Source organism: Corylus avellana, chromosome ca4 (genome assembly GCF_901000735.1).
Source record: "Corylus avellana chromosome ca4, CavTom2PMs-1.0".
NCBI lineage: Eukaryota > Viridiplantae > Streptophyta > Magnoliopsida > Fagales > Betulaceae > Corylus > Corylus avellana.
In genome coordinates this window covers 22,310,187-22,331,937 of record NC_081544.1, presented here as the reverse complement: position 1 = coordinate 22,331,937, position 21,751 = coordinate 22,310,187, and the positions used below count along the sequence as shown (strand labels likewise).

The 21,751-nt window shown below is 35.5% G+C and overlaps 2 protein-coding genes across 5 annotated transcripts; one reads left to right on the top strand and one right to left on the bottom strand.

Annotated features, from left to right (window-relative positions):
• Positions 1-1,164: 1,164 nt before the first annotated feature.
• On the bottom strand, positions 1,165-3,807 carry LOC132178573 (thioredoxin-like protein YLS8). The gene is made up of 2 exons (XM_059591016.1): positions 3,337-3,807; positions 1,165-1,682 (listed from the first exon to the last, which is right to left on the bottom strand). Exons 1-2 carry the CDS (start codon positions 3,454-3,456, stop codon positions 1,374-1,376), a joined length of 429 nt encoding a protein of 142 aa, XP_059446999.1. The 5' UTR covers positions 3,457-3,807; the 3' UTR covers positions 1,165-1,373.
• A 1,357-nt stretch (positions 3,808-5,164) lies between these two features.
• On the top strand, positions 5,165-21,267 carry LOC132177517 (uncharacterized). Of its 4 annotated transcripts, none has more exons than XM_059589880.1 (14): positions 5,165-5,407; positions 5,502-5,796; positions 7,685-7,775; positions 7,930-7,996; positions 10,590-10,633; positions 12,189-12,359; positions 12,498-12,596; positions 13,600-13,671; positions 15,339-15,477; positions 16,238-16,433; positions 19,073-19,155; positions 19,275-19,314; positions 19,683-19,853; positions 20,827-21,267. In XM_059589880.1, exons 1-13 carry the CDS (start codon positions 5,273-5,275, stop codon positions 19,850-19,852), a joined length of 1,602 nt encoding a protein of 533 aa, XP_059445863.1. In that variant the 5' UTR covers positions 5,165-5,272; the 3' UTR covers position 19,853; positions 20,827-21,267. The 4 variants fall into 4 exon arrangements, with proteins under 4 accessions (XP_059445863.1, XP_059445862.1, XP_059445861.1 ...); XM_059589879.1 differs by having other exon boundaries at positions 10,590-10,643; positions 12,190-12,359; positions 13,603-13,671; XM_059589878.1 differs by having other exon boundaries at positions 10,590-10,643; positions 12,190-12,359; positions 20,860-21,267.
• Positions 21,268-21,751: the final 484 nt, after the last annotated feature.

The window sequence follows — 21,751 nt, the reverse complement described above, 5'->3', positions numbered from 1 at the left end:
GCAATCACTTATGCCAGAATTTCTACTCTTCCTGACCTAGCACATCAGAGAGACTTCAAAGACTAACACATTGAACATACACCACAAACCTATTCGGGTATTCGGAATCCGACCCACAAAGAAACAGAGCTTTTTTTTCTCATAACCATCTAATTATAAAACTCCATTTGAATTAGCCAAAAGCCGACGGTAATTTCCATCACCCGACCGAACACAAACCACTAATTGAAGCTCAGTTCTCCAAGTATTGTTCTGGCTTACACGACATCATAACTTTGTTGAAAAATAGTACCAGGTGCAATACTAATGCCTCAAAGAAGAAAATTTATATATCCATCAGTCTAACTGGAAAGTGGAAAGTAAATACTGAATAAGGAGTTACAGTTCTTCAACTGTGCATAAGAAGGCTATCTTGGAAAATTCAACTGTTTATCACATTATTGGCACAAAAATTTTTGTTCAGTAACGAGTGAAAAGTATATGGGGAATCATGACTAATCTCAGGACCAAACCATCATTGTTTTGAGATCATTATCAAACACAGACATCGAGTTAGAAAAGCACAAAACATACCACTGCGATCACCTAACCATTTATGTGTCTCAGTGTCTGTGGTGTTGGATAAATAATAATTAAAGCTAAAATGAAGAAGATATATGAGTTCTGCCTATTGTCCCTTGCTGGTCGATGTCGCATATATAAATTAACAGGCGCAAAAGAATAAATCTTTAAAATCAAATTTCAAAAGAGCCGTGAGAAGTAAAAACCTCACTTCAAACACAAGGCAGAGACTTCCACACATCCTGCACAGCAATGGCTATGAGTTTATTGCTTGTCCCACCATGAAATTATTACACCTTTACTAGCCTTTTGGTTCCTATCTAGCCCACCGGTCGAGATTCAGATTGCTACTTGACTGAAAACATGTGAATGCCCATCACGTCCTAAATTTCAGTCTAGAACTAATAGTCGGCATGATATTTCACTTAGCCATGCTGCACAAAAACTCGTATACGTAACATAATTGATTTTGGATTTCAAATGCTATGGCTGGTACTATATTTAAATTTAAATAGAGCATTGCCAGAGTGAAAAGCACTCCTTGAATCGAGGATATCTCCATATATATAAAAGTAATTGGCCCCAAAGAGAGGAAGAAGAAGAGATTTGAAGTAGTGACCTCCATTTTATAAAACAGATATCTCCAAACATTGATTTTTAAGAGAATTCAAGTTTTAAGCAATATGTTTTCAAGATCTAATCTTACAAGTTTTCAAATCAACAACTACTTCCAGAGAATGTGCAATATCATGCAACAGGTTTTCAAGATCTAATCTTACAAACCTCAAGTAAATTACAACTTGCACATAGACTTAGTAGCGGTACTTGGTGGAGTAGTCCTTTGGAGCAATCACTAGACCACGTCCCTTCCTTGCCCCACGGTACACTGTCTCCACAATGTCAACGAACTCTTGCTTGTCTTTGAGAGCCCAGTTAATCTTGTTGTTATTTCCAGTGCCAAGATCAATCATAATGTGCTTGTTCCGGAAGAAGAACATGACTGTGGATGGGTCATAAAGCTCATACATTGTGTTAAAATCCGGCACTTCCGTGATGTCCACAAGATAAATAACAGCAAAGTTCTTAATTGTCTCAGCAACAGATGCCAGCACCTCATCCATCTAAATTCAAAACAAATTAATTAGACCATCAACAGAAAACGATTGAGAACAGAGCCAACTCTCACGACAAAGTGAAAAATAATTCAACAGAAATAGAAGCAGTCGCTCATCTAGAAATCACAGCAGGGACAATTACAAAGCACAGGCTAACAACTTCTCAGAAACTTTTCCATTTAGGGCTTGAAAGTGAAAAGATCATCAGAAAGCTTTTTTTTTTTTTTTTTTTTGTGTGTATTAAATGAAGATGCCTTAAAGAATACTAAAGTGTTGCTTGCTGAGCTACAGAGAAGTCTCACCAGATGTAACTTCCAAAAAAGAAAAAATAAGGGAAAGCATAATCATGAACCCCACTTAATACACCTATTTCATTAATCCTGCGATGCCCTTGAACTAATGGAGTTTTCAATTTTATCTTACAAACCCAAACTTGGGCTCCAATTTCTATTAGCAGTCAAAATCTCTCTCCATTGAAGCTCTCGAACTAATGGAGTTTTCAATTTTATCTTTCAACATAATTGCAAACCCAAACGCAACACCACAGATTTTAAACTTTCAAGCTTTTAAACCCTAAAACCTCAATGTTTGGTCGCTTAAAAGCCTACGAGCCTCACCGTGCTCCATCTATTTACACCAAAATATATCTTTGTTTTTATTATTAGTTTCAATAAATTATAATTTCCATTTTCCTTTGGCATTTACTTAGACAGGGCTCTCTCTTGCTGATAGGCATGAAGCTCAAAGTATCTAAAAAATCTAGACTCTCTAAAGAAAATACGTACACTTGATAGATACTCAACTCAACTTGAATAACTAAACCTTCATTCCTAATCAATTTTTTTTTTTTGGGGGGGGGAGGGTAGGTTTGGGGGGGTTGCCTTTATGAATCCTGTTTCAAACTGAAGGTTCATTCATGTAACGTGACTAAGTCCAAAATTGGCTATTGCAAGTTTTACAACCCTCATCCTTTCTACTGGCTTAGGACAGACTCCACGCAATGTCTCTTCAAAGCGTCCAAATGCATATTTAGCATGAGATTGGGTCCACTAGTCAGCAAATTGACTTAAAAAACAGATCATTCATACAGGGGATGTTGATGGGTATGATGGCAGATGCAAAAATATCTGTTCAACCCACCCAAAGCAAAACAAAACTTGCACAAGCAGAAAAAAGAAAAAGAATCTTCACCAAGGAAACATTAAAACCTAACCATGCAAGACTAAGCAATTCACTAGCCTTGGATGAGCAAATAGAACGATAAAAAAACCTATAAGTAAAAATTGAAAAAGCATGAACCCTAGCTTGGTTGAACAAATAAGTATAGCAATATAGATGAGAAATGAAGCAAACACAAATTACTAGCACATGAGCCAAATTTCCAATCAACAATATTGGTAAGAACAAGATTTTCGCAAGGGGGAATTAGATGTACGCCCTTTAATTGCTACGTAAAAATTAGGTTTTTAAGACTCGAAACCAATTCCAAAAATAAATAAACAAATCTGGTTCAATCATGAAAACACCTAAAAGTTTTAAATCTACAGACAAAAGTGAGTTTACGAATTAGGGTTTGTTACTAATCACTGAAACTTAAATTAATTATTGACATCAAATAGATCGCAAAAATATTTGTTCTTTTTTGTTTCTAATTACGAACCTGCATGCAGGTCTCGTCCCAGTCGTGGCCGAAGCGGATGACGACGAGTCGTTCTTCCTCGGCCAGGATGGCCTGATCAACGGCCCATCCCGAGTGAAGGTGTGGCAGCAGGTACGACATCCTCGCTGGGCCGAGTTCGAGGCTTCGCTACTGAGAAAAATGGAGATCGTAGAGCGGAGGCCACTGGATTCCGCGTCGCCCTTGCCGGACAATCGGTTGGGAGCCACAAAAGCCCTAAATTCAAGAGCGTCTCCGGCCCTCCTCACGATCAAATCGAATTGTGGGATTTTTTCAACACCAACAAAAAAAAACCCCTAGATAAATCCTAAGCCCAAAGACTTTGAAGCCGTCCTAGCCGGAGCTCGGAAAAATTTGGCTAAAAAATAATTTTGCCGAGCTCACTAGGAATGCTCTAAATATATGTTGGTTCGGTCAAATCCTCGAGTTCAATGATAATTATGATACTCAAAATGTTCTAATGTCTTTTATGTTCGCGCAATGTATCAATGTATAGTTCATTAAAAAATAAATAGCTGTTACTAAAAATAGAAGGGTCCAAAATAAAATAGTTATTCTTATTTTTTAGTTTGGTGAGAATACACTTTTTTTTTCTTTTTTTCTTTTTTTTTATTTTGTTTTAAGTTTAAAATTAAAAAAAATAAAAATAAATTATAGGGGTAAAATGTATTCCATTTCTTAAGGATTAGCTAAATCATTCATTTTTTAGTGGCTTAGCAAATCCTATGTGTATAAGATTAGTAGTTTCATGGGAATAAATTATTCCTTATGTTACCAAACAAAGGAATACTTATACCTATGATTAACTAGTCTATTTCGCAAGCCAAACGAACCTTATTGTTTGTCATTGATTATTACTTTTTTTTTTTTTTTTGGTTATAGACTTCTTTATAACTTTTGACATATGTCTTCATGTGTTCGGAGGTGTCAAATAATATTTAAATAATATAGATAAAAATATAACTAATTAAATGCATGAAGTCTTTAAAAATTTATTAGTTAAATTAGATAAAGTGAGTTTTAAAGAGCCATTTTGCATAAAAATTTGGCTACTCCATTGTGAGTGCTACAACAAATATCAAAAGTTATATAAAAGAGTCATAAATGTAGCATTATTCTTATCTATCATTTTTATAATTTATTTTTTTTGAATGTATTACGCCTTGCGCACATAAATAAATTTCTTCACAAGTATTTTCCATAAATGGTTCATTGATAAGTGTTAATGTCACTAAAAAAATGGACAGAACTTTTATTCAAACTGGTTTGGCAAAAAAAATTTTCAATTTAGTACAATAAGTGACAAATATCGTCTCTCACATTTTTTTTTTAATATTTTAACAATCATTTATTGTTATTGCATTAATTTAGGAACTCATACATTAATTTTTTATAAATCCAAAAAAAAATGTTTAAATTTATTAGAGTATGTTGAAAAAAATTTCTTCCAAACCAGTTTAGAGAAAATTTATGTCCAATTGAGTTTAGTAAGTTAAAAAACACAGTCCTTATGGGTCGGGGAGTGTTACACAATTTCCTCCAGTTGTAAGAATTACAAGAAAACCTCAAGCACCACTTGTAACGCTGATGAAATTAATTAATGATTGATCTATTAAATTTGTTAATGGTGGAATCTATTAATGTTAATAGTGGACACCACAAATCTAATGGTTGATATATTAAATTTGTAGGAGAATACGAGCAAATTATTAACCCCAATCATTTCTCATATTAATACTCTTTTATATATATATATATATATATATATATATAGATTCTTTTTCTGTTCTTTTGTCGGTTTTCAGTTTGCTCATCAGCTTTCTCCATATTAGTTCGACCCACAGAGGTCAAAACTTGGCTCCGCGCCACTACTTCGCTCTACAACTTTTCCCGTCAATCGAAATCAAATCCAATCGCAATGGGAGAGGTAAAAAACGGCACCGTATCGGGCGTCTTACCGAGCATCGAGGCTTTCGTTGTCCACTATCCGGGCTACCCTTCCTCCACCACTCGCGCCGTCGAGACGCTTGGAGGCATCGAAGGAATCATCAAGGCACATACACGCCAACCCAAACAGTGCTTTTGTCTTTTTAAATTTAATTAGTTCAAATAATTGTTTTGGTTTTGAAAATCGTTGTTGCTTGCAGGCTCATAGTTCGCATTCGAACAAGTTGGAACTTCGATTCCGGCCGGACGACCCATACTCGCACCCGGCTTTCGGGGAGCTACGTCCTTGCAACGATTTGCTACTAAAGATATCGAAGAAAATGTCCAATGGTGATGATGGCCACATTTGCGCAGATATTGTCGCACGCGTCCCGGAGGGTTATCACTTTGAAGGAATGGCAGACTACCAGCACGTTGTGGCTGTTCATGCCGATGCTGCTAAGCAAAAGAAAAAAAGAAAGAGACAATGGGGCGAAATTGAGGACCCACTTTTCGGTCAGGCTCACTATATCTCTCATATATATACATAATACATATATGCATGTTTCATTTTCTTATACATGTTTATAGCTATGGTGTTAGGGTGGTTTGATATAAAATATGTTGGGGCACCACTGTTTTTTTGGGCAAGATAAATTTTTAATTAACAGGGTTGAATGCAAAAATGGTTATGTGCTTTTTATGTATATCAAAAAGCCCCTTGTTTTTATTTATTTTAATCACGGCAAGGCTGAGGGCTTGAGCGACCTCCTCCCATGTTAGGGTGGGGTTGCGTCTCTGCCTTTGAAGGATCTTGGTCTTCTACTGGGGGCATCATATAAGGCCAACCATATACGGGATGAATGATTGAGAAAATAGAACGTCGGTTGGCTAGTTGGAAAATGTCGTATTTATCTAAAGGTAGTAGGATTACCCTTACCCTATCCAACTTACCTATGTACTTCATGTCCTTATGTCCTCTCCTTGCGAGCGTTGCAAACTGTATTGAGAAGCTCCAATGTGATTTCTTATGGGGGGCTAGGTGAAGAGTTCAAATATCACAAGGTGAGATGGTTCAAGGTTCGTACATTGATCTCTGTGGGAGGGTTGGGGATTAAGAATTTGCCGAGGTTCAATCATACTCTCTTAGGTAAATGGCTTTGGTGCTATGGGCTTGAGAGAGGCTTGGTGGAAGATGGCGGTGGACTCTAAATATGGAAGTGCATGGGGAGCATAGTGTTCTAGTGAACCTCTTGAGGTGTATGGGGTGGGTTTATGGAAGAATATTAGGAGGGGTTGTGGGAGGTTTTGTAGTCATACCAGATTTGAGGTGGGAGATGGACTTCAAGGTTAGATTCTTACATGATTTTTGGTCTGCGGATACAGCCCTTAAGAAAGTATTTATAGTTTTATTTGGTATTGATTGCATAAAGGATGCTTCTTTTGCGACTCGTGGAATTTTCTGGATGTGCCATTTAGTGGAACGTAAGCTTTTCTAGAGCGGCTCATGATTGGGGGGTGGAAGCCTTTGCCTCGTTTTTCAGGGTGTTGTATTTAGCAAGAATGAGACGGAAAATGGAGGACAAGCTGCGGTGGGTCCCTTCCAAAAGGGGGTTGTTTGGTGTTAAATCCTTTTACAATGTCATGGGTTGTCATGATGGTTTTTGTTTTCCTTGGAATATGTTTGGCAAACTAAGGTTCTGTTTGGGGTGGCCTTTTTTGGTTGGTCGGCAGCCCTAGAAAAGATCATTACCATGGACAATCACCAAAAGTGATACGCCGTTGTGGTTGATTGGTGTTGTTTGTGCAAAAGGAATAGGGAGTCTGTAGACCATCTTCTGCATCATTGTGAGGTTGCTTGTGCCATTAGGATTTTTTTATTTTTTATTTTTTTTCATTCAATTTGGGTTCTTGGGGTCATGCCTAGATGAATAGTCGATTTGTATGCTTGTTGGTAGACTACTGGCAACACTTGAAGTGTTGTTGTGTGGAGATGATGCCTTCGTGTCTTTGATAGAAGTTTTGAGGACCATAAGGAGGACTTTGGAGGAAATTAAATTTTTGTTTTTCAACACATTGTATCTTTAGACAGTTGCTTTTGTTTCTTCTTTGGTGGTTGATTATCATGATTATTTTGGTTCTTTTTTCCCTTGCTAGGTGGCTTCTCTTGTATATTTCATGTATACCTTGCGGTGCCTTACGTTTTTAATGATATTTTGATTACTTATAAAAAAAATTATATTAACCACTTGACTATTATTAATGTGGGTTTAACTAGTCAGACTCATGCATATGCTTTATGTGTTGACTCATAGTCTAATTTGCTCCATGTACTTGACCCGTAATTTTTTTCAATCTTTTTTTATTTTTTATTTTTATTTTCTATTATTACTTTTTTTAATAGAGAAGGGAGGACTGATGGACGTGGATCAGGAGGATGTGATGATTTTGTTGCCCCCGCTTTTTTCACCCAAGGATGTTCCGGAGAATTTAGTGTAAGATGGCTTTATAATTTTTGTAGAATAAAATCCTCCAACTTTCGACATATGTGCTTGCTTTGGAGCTATCTGATGCTATGTTATTTGATAATTATATGTTGATTTCTATTCATTTTTAGAACTGGTTTTTATTGTCCTTATTATGTTTCAGGTTAAGACCGCCGCCCGCATTGAATTCAAAAACGAAACAAGATGAAGTTGCACAACAGGACTTGAAGGTGAAATCTTTTTGTCAACGAAAGTGGCAAACATTGAAACTTAAATTTTTATGTTTTTGAATAACTAGCTAGTCTAAGCTGTGGTACTTGTAATTAGGTGATTCCTATATGACCTAAGATGCATATGAGAAAGTTTTTGACTAAGGGTGTAAAATGGCAACCAGGCACAATGGTTTTTCTTTAGCTGTAGCAGTTTGATAGGCTGATGAGTTTGTATGAATTCTAGCTTTTGGAGTGATTCTTTACTCCAGAGTTTTGACCTTGGAATCAAACTTTTTGAAGCTTGTAATTTCTGTTTACAATGTAGAATTGTTATCTTTGCCTATTTTCCACTAAAGCTTGAGGTGTCGCGCTAGCATTGGTATCTGTGCTGTTCATCCAGGATTTTGATGGCTCTATTAGTTGGTACTAAGATAACTTGTGAATTTTATGCTTTACCAGCATACCTATTACAAAATACTACAACAGTTGTTATGCATTTTTATCATCACAATCTTCTAAGTTTTCTTCTACAATTTAGTTCAACATTATCAAAGTTAAAACTAGAATTTTCTTATCTGAGTAAAGTTAATGTTTCCCATTATACCCATCTATGAAATCTTACTAAACTTCCATTAGTTATCTCTTCTACTTTCTAAGAACAAATTCAACTTGCTATTAAATTTAGACCCTTTGGTGTTGTCTCTTTTAGTCCTGACAGACATGTTTGAGTGAAGATGTAGTTCCTCCTTGTTCGGCAAAAAGGCTTAACCCTTGATATGTAATGATCTATTAAAATAGAAATTTGTTAGGCCTAATTGTGATGAAAACTTCCCTTTTCTGAGAAAATAGTCATAAAGTTTAGAGGTAGATCATGCGGAACAGTTTTTTTTTTTAATGCGTGGAGCCTCATTTAAATTAGGTTATCATCATCATCATCATCATCTTTTAGCTTCATATCTTTGGCTTTCCTTTTGACCAGATTTTGTAAAGGATACGAATTTTGGAAAATGATTTTGTTTGTGTTACTTTAATGTCTTGGAAGGAGAGTAGTTGTAGAATTTTTGTGGTTAGGAATAATTGACCAAGTTTTCATCACAGCTAATTGGTTGCATGGTACAAAAGTCGATTAATCCGTAGAAGTGTTTAGCACTGATTCTCAAAACACAATGTAGCACCTTAGTCCCATAGTGGGAAGATGAGTAGCCCACATAGAATGGGTAGTTTGTAAAGAGACTTGTGGGTGTTAAGTTCCACATTGGTTCCGTACTAGAAGAGTCTGTGCTTTTTAAGTGATTCTAGAGATACTCCAAATTGACTATTTCTTTTAGAGTGATAGCGCAAATATGGCCCTAGGCTTTATAAGTTATTCTAGGGAAGCTCTAAATTAACTAGTCATTTTAAAGTAATAGCACAGATGTGGCTAGTGTTTTTCTTGGGTCGTATGGTATCAAAGGAACTTAGTAACGCCATGTAGTACTGGAGCATTGCATGGCGTGACCCTAATGAGGACATAAAGGATTTAAGGGGAGGAAATTGTAACACTTTAGTCCCATAGTGGGAAGGTGAGTAGCCCACATAGAGTGAGTAGTTTATTAAGAGAGTCATATGTGCTAAATCATACATTGGTTCATGATTAAGTTAGACTGAGCTTTATAAGTGATTTTAGAGAAACTTCAAATTGACTTGTCATTTTGAGGTAATAGCGTAGATGTGACTTACACTTTCTGTGGGTCATTAGTCACAAAGTGAGCAACATAAAAATCGACAACTTGTGGAAAAAGCATGTAAGAGGTTGAAGAGTGGATTGTACTCACGCATATGTTGTAATGCTCTGGCATGATTATTTTTGCTGAGTTGTCTGATTGGTGACTTAGGCCCAGTGGAATAATACATGGCAAACGATGGTTGTTTTGACACATAATCAGTATTTTTATAAGAAATTTTAAGCGATATTGCACTGGTTTTGGGAAACTTTTTACTTTTTCCTTTTTTATCCCTGACCTGACAGGCATGTGGCTCATTGGCAGTATGTTTTGGTTCCTAATGATTTTTTTTTTTTTCTCTGGGGACCAGAATCTTTTGCCATTGCTCTAAACTGTTGAGCGATGAAAGTATTTCTAAGCAACCTCTAATAGCTCAGACAAAGTTTTTTCGCTAGGAGTTTAGGCCCGAGTTGTGACACTCATTGCCCTATAGATTTTGTGCCTTTGGGTGGTCTCTGTGTCCCATAACTAATTTCCTTTATCTTGTGGATCAAGCTTAGGTGTAATGCTTACCAAGCTTGATGCAGGTCCATTTGTGTCTGTTTTCTGGCTTTATTGTTGTCAAAATTGCTTCTTTTCTTCCTTCCTTTTTTTATTTTTTTTGTTTTAATTTTTAAATTTTTTAATTTTGATGAAAGGTTTTTTATTTTTTTAATTATTATTATTATTTAATGGATGTAATTTTATTGTGCTTCCGGGGATCATTATTTTGACTTGCATCGTCTATCATTCCAAATATCCTATGAAGCGATTTAGTTTATCTAATATTCACCTCTCATTTCAGCTTTATGACCTTAACACATCTTCTTTTGTTTTTTGTTTTTTTTTTTTTTTGTTTAATTGTTCAGGTGGATGTGGAGCCAGTTCTTGCAATTGATTTTAACATTAAAGATATCCTACTTGTAACTTCTATGCTACAAATCTTCTGTGTAGATAGTTACTTATAGTTCATTGCTATGGTTTTCTACTTGTAACATTAGTTAGGATTTAGGTTCATTAACTAAATGCATGTTTTCATATGGCGAATCTAGATAGACATATATAGATACGTTTTTTATAGTTCTAAGTTATTATAAAAGTTAATCGTGAACTGATCCATGATATGAGAATACAGAAGCATCACTGTGTTGAAAGGGTCAAAACCCATGCCATAAACCCTTCTTATGTTTCCATTTAAGTCAGGAAAAAAGGTGAATTCCAACATTTGAGGCATCTACAATACACGTCCAGGAGTATACAAGAAATACTGGATACGCATTGGGAATTTCTGAGAAGAACCCAATACTTATAAGTTACAGATATGGCTTCTACACAACAGTATCAATGTTAGGTAGTTGCAATATCAATTGTTTAAATGTTTTTATCTACTGGACTGGTGACATGGGAATACATATTTTGATGAGTAAATAATAAATCTTTTTGTAAGTAACAAAGCCCACATGGGAATAAAATACTAGGAAGTTTTGATGCTGACTTTTATGAACCATTTTTTAATCAAATTCATCTGAAAGTAGAACTTTAATCCAACAAAGCTATGTTTCTTGGAAGCTCACTGTGTCCTTAATCTCACTGGAAACCTCAATTTTGATTTTATTGTTTAAATTTTTCTCTTTTGATGTCTTTCAGATTATTGATGTATCAGAAAATATTTTGTAAAGCATGAATGAAAATTAAACTGGTAGATATTTAACCAATCTTTAGTTCTTTTTTTTGTTTAGTTTTTTTTTTTTTTTTAAAAAAAAATTTTTTAATTTTTTTAATTTGTCATCCTTGATACAATATGTAATTAACTAATTATTACAGAGGAACTTTGGACACATGATTACTCCTTATAGCACCATACCATTTTGGATGCAATAAGAAACTTGTGAACTCTTTTTGTCTTAAGCATGTTTACTTTCATTACTAACAAAAAAATTGACTTTTCTCACATAGAATTTTGTTAATTAGGTTAGAGTTCATGCACATTACTGTTGTGCATGTTTTGGGCCTTTCCAAAGAAAGTAATGTTCTGCAATGCAATCATGTTTTCGTGTGGGCTCAGTGAAAATTATGAGGAAATGCACCCCCATTTTTCTCATTTTGCTGGTTCTGTGTGGATGCATTATGAGATGGTTTAATGTTGGAGGCAATCCTTCCCAAATGTTTGTGGGCAACTGGTGACTGATATACATTTCTTTCAATGATGTTAGAACTTCATGGGTTGCTGGCTTTGGATGTAAAGGCACGTAGTTCTTCTGATGAAAATCCTTAGCAGTCAATTTTAGTAAATATCATCTACCATTTATCAAACATCCATACAGCTGTCAGTCCTATTGTTGTATATTAGGAGAAGTGCGGGTAAAAAGAGATAATTGGTAATGTTATGAGACTAATGGCATGCTAATAAAACATGAGAAATCTCATCATGAGCTTTTTTCATCTATGTTGCACTTAACATTCATACAGATTCCTAAGAGAGTAAATTGGGAGGAATATGTACCCCAAGGCTCAGATCAATGGGAGTGGCAGATGGTTGTATCAAAGCTGTTTGATGAGCGACCTATATGGCCCAAGGAATCACTGACTGAACGTTTGCTTGATAAGGGCTTAACTTTTACTGTTGAGATGCTTAGAAGGTATTCTGCCTGAAAACTTGCCCCATTTGTAGTCAAATTCTTTGGTGGGGTGGTTGAAGTTGGCTTGATTTCAGTGTTCGTTGCCCTTGGATAAATTTCATATTTCACAGTGGCTTTGCACTTGTCTGCTCTTCTCAGGCTTCTGTCAAGGATTGCATACTACTTTTCAAGTGGGCCATTTCTCAGATTCTGGATCAGAAAAGGATATGATCCTCGCAAGGATCCTGATTCTTGCATGTAAGAGATCTTGAATAATGTCCCAACTTCTGTTTCCAGTTATCATTTAATCCATTCATCACATCTTATGATATTTCTAAGTTTCTATTTTGGTTGTGAAAAGATAGACTTGAATATCACCTAGGAATGAAGAGTTAAATTAGTGACTGGATGTATAATGTTCTTCTTAGTATGGGTGAGCATTAGAAAATACTTTATTGCATGATTGGATCTGACATAATTCCATTTTAAGAGTGAGAAACGTAATTAGAGCTGAAAGTTTAACCATTCAACATGGCTATCTTGTTATCTAATATTACAAATTTCAATGAGATCCTGTCATCCCTTCCTTTATTTTGTTGGTTTGATTCTGGGTGTCCATGATCTAGATATCTTATCATGAAATACAGCTTTGGTTTATTTCGTGGTTAAATCTTTGCCACCTTAGCCTCTCAAGGTTTCCCTTTGGTTTTGAGTTTTTTATCGTAAGGTGTTGCTGTTCCACTCCTTCTGGGAGATCTATCATATAATTTTTATCTTTGCAGTCTTCCTTCTTGTAATAAACTTAATTATTGAAATAAAACAGACTAATAATGAAATAATAAAATGCTGACAGAAGAAAAGTAAACTGAATCTAGATGGAGACAACTGTGCTTAGACCTTGCATTTTTGTTGCTTTGAAATAAGATAAGGGGCAGAAAGGACAGCACCCGATCAAGTTAATGGAAGCAATTGAGTAAAGTACAATCTATGTCATGAATTATTAGTAGCATGCACACACACACACACACGTGTGTATGCATTACCAATATTTGTTTTCTTTGTGGTTATTTTAAGTTTTTATCTGTTTTAAGCATTCTTAGATAGGTAGAAGTTGGGTCTGAAACAGTTAATTTAACAACTAACAAATATTGTTATATATAACATATATATACCTAATACATTTATTATTATTCGCTTATTGGAATTAGAATGTTTTGGAACCTTTACTATATTGATGCTTATCTCCAAGTATTTTCTTTAGCAGATATCAGAGAATTGATTTCCGAGTACCACAACCGTTACGGAGTTATTGTGATGCTAATGCAGCCAAAGGGTAAGTTCTTTTAAATTGTATGCCTTTTGTTTAGACACGTTTCCCATGGTACTAATTCATTGTTTGATGTAGTCCAAGTAGAATGTTGGGTTCATAGTTACTAGATTCTCTGTCTCCCAAACTGCACTCCGGAATGAACAAGCCCAATTGTGGTGCCATTTCGCATTCTAGTTCTCAAAATTTAGCCATTCCAATTTCAAAGAATAAACAATTGACTTGATCATAGATTAAAGACATATAGTAGGTAGGCAAATTAAACAATGGTCTCTTGATCAAGGTAATCCTACCCCCTTTAGACAAGTACGACTGCTTCCAACCAGCCAATAGACGTTCAATCTTCTCAGTAATGTCATCTCAAATAGATTTGGCTTTAAACCATTCACCCAAAGGAAGACCTAGGTACTTCATAGGCAAAGAGGAGAACCTGCATCCCAAAATCCTAGCCAAACCTTCTACGCAATTGACATTACCAACAGGAACCAATTCTAACTTGGCCAGATTAATCTTCGAACCCAAGAGAGCTTCAAAACATAGGAACAAATAACGTAAAAGACGAAGGTGATCTAGGTTGGCGCCACAGAAATTTGAAGTGTCATCTGCAAACAAGAGACGAGAGATATCAATCCCACCATCATTTTCAACTCTCATAGAAAAGCCAAAAACCAAGCCCCAACTCACAACAGTAGAGATCATCTTACTCAACACCTCCAAACAATGACAAACAACAGCGAGGACAAAGGGTCTTTCGCTCAAGCCACTAGAACTGCTTAAAAAAAAAGGGAGTGCCATTCACCAAAACAGAAAAACAGATTGAGAAGATACAATGAGCTATCCAAGTACATGATTTCCCCCAAAACTGCTCTTCCTCAGCATGTACAACTGAAAATCCCAATTAACGTGATCATAAGCTTTTTTTATATCCAATTTGAAAAGCACACTCGGTTCTCCCAATCTGATTATATTATCAAGGCATTCATTAGCACACTTTTAGACTTAGAACTAAGAGAAATGCTACTCAGCATTCTCAAATATTAATTTCCTAGTATTCTCTTTGTTCTTTGGCTTTTTGTTTTTGTTTCATTTTTGTGAATGTGCCACATAGATAAGAATGTTAGGAGATGGGTTTTTTTTTTTTTGATGATTTAGGGTGGTTCAAGTTAAGTGTAGAAGTAGACTAGGAGTCTATGGGTTTTTTTGATGATTTATTGTGTGGAATTACTAAAACATTTGGAATGGTGAAAATAAGACGAGTGCAAAAAGGTCTTAGGTAAGCCCTCCTTCAATAATCCAAAGTATTCAGTTTATCATAAACATGAGAGAGCGGAATGCATGATGTTTTGAAGATCATGAGAAGATGCCAGATGAGCTCAAAAACATGTTCGTCAAGACCCTTCTCAATTGGGCAGGAGCGTTTAATGTTTCTCTGTTTTCTACTATGCCTCAATTTGTGTATTTTTATTATTCTTTTCACCTTTAGTAGGGCCTTTCTTTGTATACATCCTGTATATTACGGTTACGCCCCTTTGCACTTTTGAATTACTTATTTATCAAAAAAAAATTAATTGCACTGGAGTACACTAGAGCATACTTATAGACTCTGATTCCTTCATCATCATTATCATTACCATTCCCGTTGTTGTTATTGTTATCCTTTTTACTTAGTGCAGGTTGAAGCATAGATGGGAGGACATTTGTGAATTTCGAGTTTTCCCTTACAAGTTCCAGACTTCATTACAGTTTTTTGAACTTGCTGATGATTACATTCAGCAAGAGATAAAGAAACCTGTAACACAGGCGACTTGCACGGTGAGTTTCTCATATTGGGCTTTATTAAAATGTTTGTCTTCTTATATGTGTTTGTTCATGTATTAGGATATACCCATACCATATGTATGAACACGCATATACACAACTCACAACAATGCTTAGTTTCTTCTTCTCTTTTACTGAATTTTTTAAACTTTATTTTCTGTATGGCTTTATCATGTTCGATCCATATCATCTGTTAACATGCACCATATTCTATCTGTAGTTATGGAAGGAATTTTCAGTTTTGGCAACTTGATATTTTTATGCATGGGATTTATATGTATTTTAAGTATGAGACAGATAGGTTGAGTATATATTAAATGCGATGCTAGGTTTTCAAGTTGCAAATTGACCTGATGCCTAGCAAGAATGAAGAGCTGTTTCAGTTGCTTCCAGGGTCATTCAAGCAACTTGTTTGACTTTTTACTTGAAATTCCATGAGAATAATTTGGTATTTCTAGCAATGCTGTTTCCTATTCCAAATTCCTTATGTGGTATTTTTGCCATGAATAAATTTTGGTTAGAAATGCTGACCTTTCTTTGCACAAGAGGTCTGAAAAGTTTCAGAGAACATCTACCAACTTGTATTATAAAATTTCTTCTCACTCTCTTGCAGTTAAGTTGGTGATAGTGAGCCCTAATATCTTTATGTTTCCAATGTATGTCTACTATCTGCATATAGTGCGAGTATTTGAAATTTGCAAGCTATCTACTTGATTTTAATTGGATCACATGTAGCTTATTATGTAGTCTGCAGTTTGGAGCTGGATGGTTCTCAGACCACATGCTTAATTGCTTAAGGCAACGTCTTATGGTGAGGTTCCTATCGATCTTCCCCAAACCTGGTGCAGAAAATTTACTTAGAGCTGCTTCTGAGAGGTTTGAAAAGTTAAAGAAGGGACGCATCAAAGGTGCCTTAAAGCCTGGTGAAGAGAGCCCGCTAGCCAATGCAGGTATCAATTGACAACCAAACTCAAGGATTCTTCAAATTTTGAATGTGTCAATTATAGCAATTATAAATTCTTCCTTATTGGCTAGTTGGTGGTCGGGTGGTAAATCCCGAAGCGCAGTGGTGTGGAAGATGGCTCCCCTATGTCTTATGTGGTGCTTATGGAAGGAAAGGAATGCTAGATGCTTTAAGGATTCGTCAAGAAATCTTGAGGACATTGTTCATTTCTTTTTGTATACACTCTTTATGTGGACTGCAGGATGGCTTGCTCCCCTACAGATCAATTTTCTTGATTTTCTTTTTATGTTCTCTTCTTCTTTCTCCTCTACTTAGTCGCTCTCTTGTATACTTCCTGTGTACTTGGGTTGCGCTCCTCTGCGCTCTTTAATGCATCATTACTTATTAAAAAATAAATAAATTCTTCCTTATTAGGATACAAGCAAAAGCCCATCAAACAAGTGCAAGACTATGATCTCAAAGAGAATGGACCATAGTATGGTAAACCTGCACAAATATAACCATACCCTATTTATCTAATCTGTCTAACACCCTCTTAACTCATGCTGCATCATAAATGCAACTGTGGAAAATAGAAAGGTGCTAAAGAAGATGGCAAAGCAAGACATGCAACCCCCTCAACCTGCCCTAAAACCAAAAGTGCAAAACCACCAAAGCCAAACCATGTCAAGAAGACGATCTATAAGTCATTGACTTCATTCTACACTTTCATATCCTTAGGTTAGAACGCAACTCCGATCTCTGAGGAAGGTTAGGTGAAGAGTTTAGATATCACTTTGTGAGTTGGCTCAAAGTATGCAAGCTGATCTTTGAGAGAGGCTTGGGGATTAAGAACTTGATAAGGTTCAATCATGCTCTCTTAGGTAAATGGCTTTGGTGCTATGGGCTTGAGAGAGAGGCTTGGTGGAGAATGGTGGTGGACTCTAAATATGGAAGGTCTTGGGGAGGGTGGTGTTCTATTGAGCTTGTTGGGACGTACGGGGTGGGCCCATGGAAGAATGTTAGGAGGGGCTTGGAGAAGGTCTGTAGTCACACTAGATTTGAGGTAGGAGATGACTCTTAAGGTTAGATTCTGGCATGATCTTGGTGTTGGGAATATGACCTTTCCGGATGCTTTTCCAGTTTTATTTGGCATTGTTTGCTAAGGATGCTCCTGTTGCGGCTCTCGTAGATTTTTTTGGAGGTGCGATTCAGTGGAACGTAATCTTTGCTAGAATGGCGACGGAGACGTGGATGCCTTTGCCATTTTTTTTTTCTTTTTTCTTTTTTCTTTTCTTTTACCATGGACAATCTTTTGAAAACGGCACGTTATTGTGGTTGATAGGTATTGTATGTGCAAAAAGAATGGGGAGTTCGTGAACCATCTTCTCCTTCACTGTGAGGTTGCCTTTGCCATTTGAAATGTTTTCTTCAATTGATTTGGGTTGTGTTGGATTATGCCTAGATGCATATCAATTTGTATGCTTGTTAGTGGACCACTAAATACTCAGAGTGCTGCTGTGTGGAAGATTGTGCCTTTGTTCCTTTGTGGTTTTCATGGGGGAAAAGGAACAACAGGTGTTTTGAGGGTTGCGAGAAGACTTTGGAGGAGACCAAGTCTTTTTTTCAACACTTTGTATCTTTGGACAGCTGCTTATGTTTCTCATTTGATGATTAGTTATTTTGATTTTCTTAATTTTTTTTCCCCTACTAGCTAGGTGGCTTCTCATGTATTCTTCCTGTGTACATGAGGGCGCCTTATGCTTTTTATGATATCTCGATTACTTATCAAAAAAAGGTTAGAACTCAATTACAGATTTTCTATTAACTCCGTCAGATAGATGAATATATAGCACAATCATGATAGTGAGAAGGTTTGATCACCTGATAAATTGAGAAACTATTTTAAATTGCTGATATTCTCTTGCATCGCTCCACTCCCTGTATTATCACAATTTCCTGAAGAGGTGCTTCAAATCAGTGAGCTCCAATAACAAATCAATAATCATGTTGATCTGACATCTGAAGGGAAGATATCTAGCGGTAGATCTTATTTTATTTAGTTCCATCCTATTCTTTGTAAAATGTGGAGAAATCTTGTTAACATCATGAGAATTGTTTAAATTTCTACTTTTAGTATGAAAAATGTTTCTACTAATTATCTTTAAAATATTTTTTGTTTAAGGAAAATCACAGCTCACTTCTGTAATTGAAGGAAATGATGGCCGGCTATCCCATACTTCTATCTGCATATAATCTTTGTATTAAAAGCTTGGTTGTATGCCGATGCTTTCTTTGTTATTCAACATAGACTATATATGCTTCTTTTATAGTATGCATTACTTCAACCCTTTCCACTGCCATTCTCTTCTCTATTATTCCTCACCCCAAATCTACTTATGCTTTTATCTGAATTATACTGAAATGTTGATGAACTATTCATTAAGGTGCCATACAATTTTCCAAAGAACTCATTTTAAATTAGGCTGTAATATTTTGTAAACTCCTATTTGGCTACCGTGGCCGCTGTGGTATGTAACTCTTCAATTTTGGATGTGTGTGAGAGAGAGACCTTACGAGAATCTTTATTTGCATGCTGATTCAATTTTGTAATTTTGACAGTACTAATTAAATTTAATGATGTAGAAACTACAAGGGATGAAGATGATGAGGAAGATGAAGTTGACAATGCTGAAGAGGAATTGGATGCATATGAGGCACTTGATCTGGTATTGACTTCTCTATGTTCTGATTTTACATTTTGCTGGATGTTTTTATGTTATACTTTGCCTTTTGTTTTTTTTTTTTCCCCTTTTTAAATGTATAAATCATTCTCCCTTGTTTCTAGGCTGAAGAGGACGGTGAAATATCTCTGCAGACACAATCATGTATCCTTATATCATGCCAATTCTGTTTTTTTTTGTTTTAATTCTCTATTTTTGATCTATGAATTAATCATTCAGCCCTCAGTAAAGTTTCACATGCCTTTTTTTATTTATTTATTTATTTTTATTTTTATCAAAAATAAAAAGAAAATCCAACTAAAAAGTATTTATTTGAAAGAATAATGGCTATGAAAGACATTTCTAGTGAAACGATGGAGATGCAAGTAGAAGTCCCATATTCATAAAAATTCCATGAATATAAAGTTGCTCAGTCTTGTCTAGAAATAGTTTTTGGACAAACTGATGCCAGCTGTAGCGAAAACGCTTTTAAAGATCTGCTGACACTGTTGGATTTCCTATATAGTGCATAGATCTAAACATGGAGAACATCTCGAGAACGCATTTGCAGGAGCTCTTTGATAGTTTTCCATCCACTGAAGCAGGTGCTGATGATACACGTGTTGCAAATACAAGCGATGAAGAATATCAAATATATGAGCCAGATAGCGATGGCAACTACTCTGATGATGATGACCGCTAAGGTTCATAGTTTTAACAGCTATATAGAAGTTTGTTCCTGTAGCATTTTGCTTTCATGTCTGTTTTTTTCGACTACTGTTGGATATATTTCTTACTGCAATTATTGCAATATTCATACATGACCATTAGATAAATCAGAATGGGGGATTTGATGGCTAATTGTGTGGGATACATGCATTGTTTAGTATGCCAGTTTCCCCCAATAGTTTCTTAAGCCAATATTTTAGCATATTATTCAAGTTTGAACAATTAGTTAAACAGTTCCCAATAACAACAGACTTCGTAATATTTTCAATACTTTTTGTAGGTCTATATACTTGTCTTTTTCCTTGCTTGTAGTTCTCCTAATCAATTTTTTAATCTTTACCTGTTTTGTTGAATATATATCTTTCTGGGGGTAATTTTTGGTTGGCCTGGGATTATTAAAGTAGGTTTTGCTTGCACTAAAAAGAAGAAAGTAAAAGAAAATAAGACGCCTTGCATTGTTCACCTATTGCCAGAAGTCCTAGATCCACCTGAAATTTGGGTTTTTATTCCCTTCTTTTTTTCCTGAACCTTTTGTCGTCACAGGAAGCTTTTCCAGGGAATATGAACAAACAGAAGAACCATAGTACCACTCTAAAAACCTGTTTTCCTTTTTTTTTGTGAGGTCAGTATCAGACAGTAGACATAGACAACAATGGTGTATATTTATTAGAACAAATGGGTATCTTGATTCATTTGAATTTGGACAAGTAAAGAAATTTCTGTTCATTACTTGAAAAGAATAAAACTTCAGTTCCAAAAATTCATATCCTCTACCAAGAGATTCACTGATGAAGCAGAGCCCTTTTGAAAGAAGCCATCAAGAGTAAACCTCAGTTGCTCCTTCCCTTGGAGATGATCAAGAGTGGGTTGTAGTATAGTTGTCAATGTATAAATTTCGTATATGACGTAGATTGATAGAGATTGATAATCATGTTTACTATTCTGTAGGTACTGATTCCTGGCTGCAATCATTTGCCACAGGGAAAAAGAAAAGAGGAAAAAATGTCAGTTGCAATCAATCTGATGAGTTAAGGGGAGGAGGCAGCTTGATGATCTTCGTGCTTTGAAACAGGATAATTTACCGCTTCAGCTTTTCAATCATTATCTGCTGATTGAGAAATTTGGGGATATAAATTATATATTACGTAGGCGCAGATTGATTTAACCACAAATATACATGGACCTTTTGGGAGGCAACAGTTTGACTAAATTTTTTGTAGAGCAAATGAGCTTGATGTTTTTATTTGTTATATTTGTTGGTATTATCTTATCTTTCTGGTTTATGCATATTTGCCTTGGTAGGGCAAAACACACCAAGGTGACCCTATGAATGGTGTAGTCAACTATTATTTGTACCAGCGTATTGCTATAAATAGGAGTTTTGTCTCATGTTTATCCCTCCAAAAGTGATACGACTTAAAATTACTATTAGATTTGTGATTGATCACAATTAAATTTTGATCGAATGACAATTTTAAAAATCACACCACCTTTAAGTGATAAAGGAAGACAAAAGTCCTTATAGGCTTATAGCATTACTCATTTGTACCATCCATTGCTTTTCTTTTTTTCTTTTCTTATATTTTTTATTTTAAATTTTGTGTGGTAGTTAGGTTTTTTTTTTTAATTTTTTTTAATTTTTGGGATTTTGAAATTATGGTAGACCCTACTAGACGGTGTAAGGGAAAAAGGATCAATCATCAAAGTAAAACAATTCTGAGAAAACACAAAGACCAACTTAATACTCAAAATATTCAAGGAATTTTGAAATTTAGATTATTGTTTAGAGATAAAATATAAATGCCAGCTTGTAGTTAGTTGCCCTTCTAATAATGAAATCACTTTGCAATCCCAATCTATAGGATCCATTGTG

Coding starts and splice junctions, on each gene's coding strand:
- LOC132178573 (XM_059591016.1), bottom strand. CDS start 3,456: ATGTCGTACCTGCTGCCACACCTTCACTCGGGATGGGCCGTTGATCAG. Junction 1,683..3,336: donor GGGACGAGACCTGCATGCAG/GTTCGTAATTAG, acceptor TTTTGAATTTAG/ATGGATGAGGTGCTGGCATC.
- LOC132177517 (XM_059589878.1), top strand. CDS start 5,273: ATGGGAGAGGTAAAAAACGGCACCGTATCGGGCGTCTTACCGAGCATC. Junction 5,408..5,501: donor GCATCGAAGGAATCATCAAG/GCACATACACGC, acceptor TGTTGCTTGCAG/GCTCATAGTTCGCATTCGAA. Junction 5,797..7,684: donor AATTGAGGACCCACTTTTCG/GTCAGGCTCACT, acceptor TTTTTTTAATAG/AGAAGGGAGGACTGATGGAC.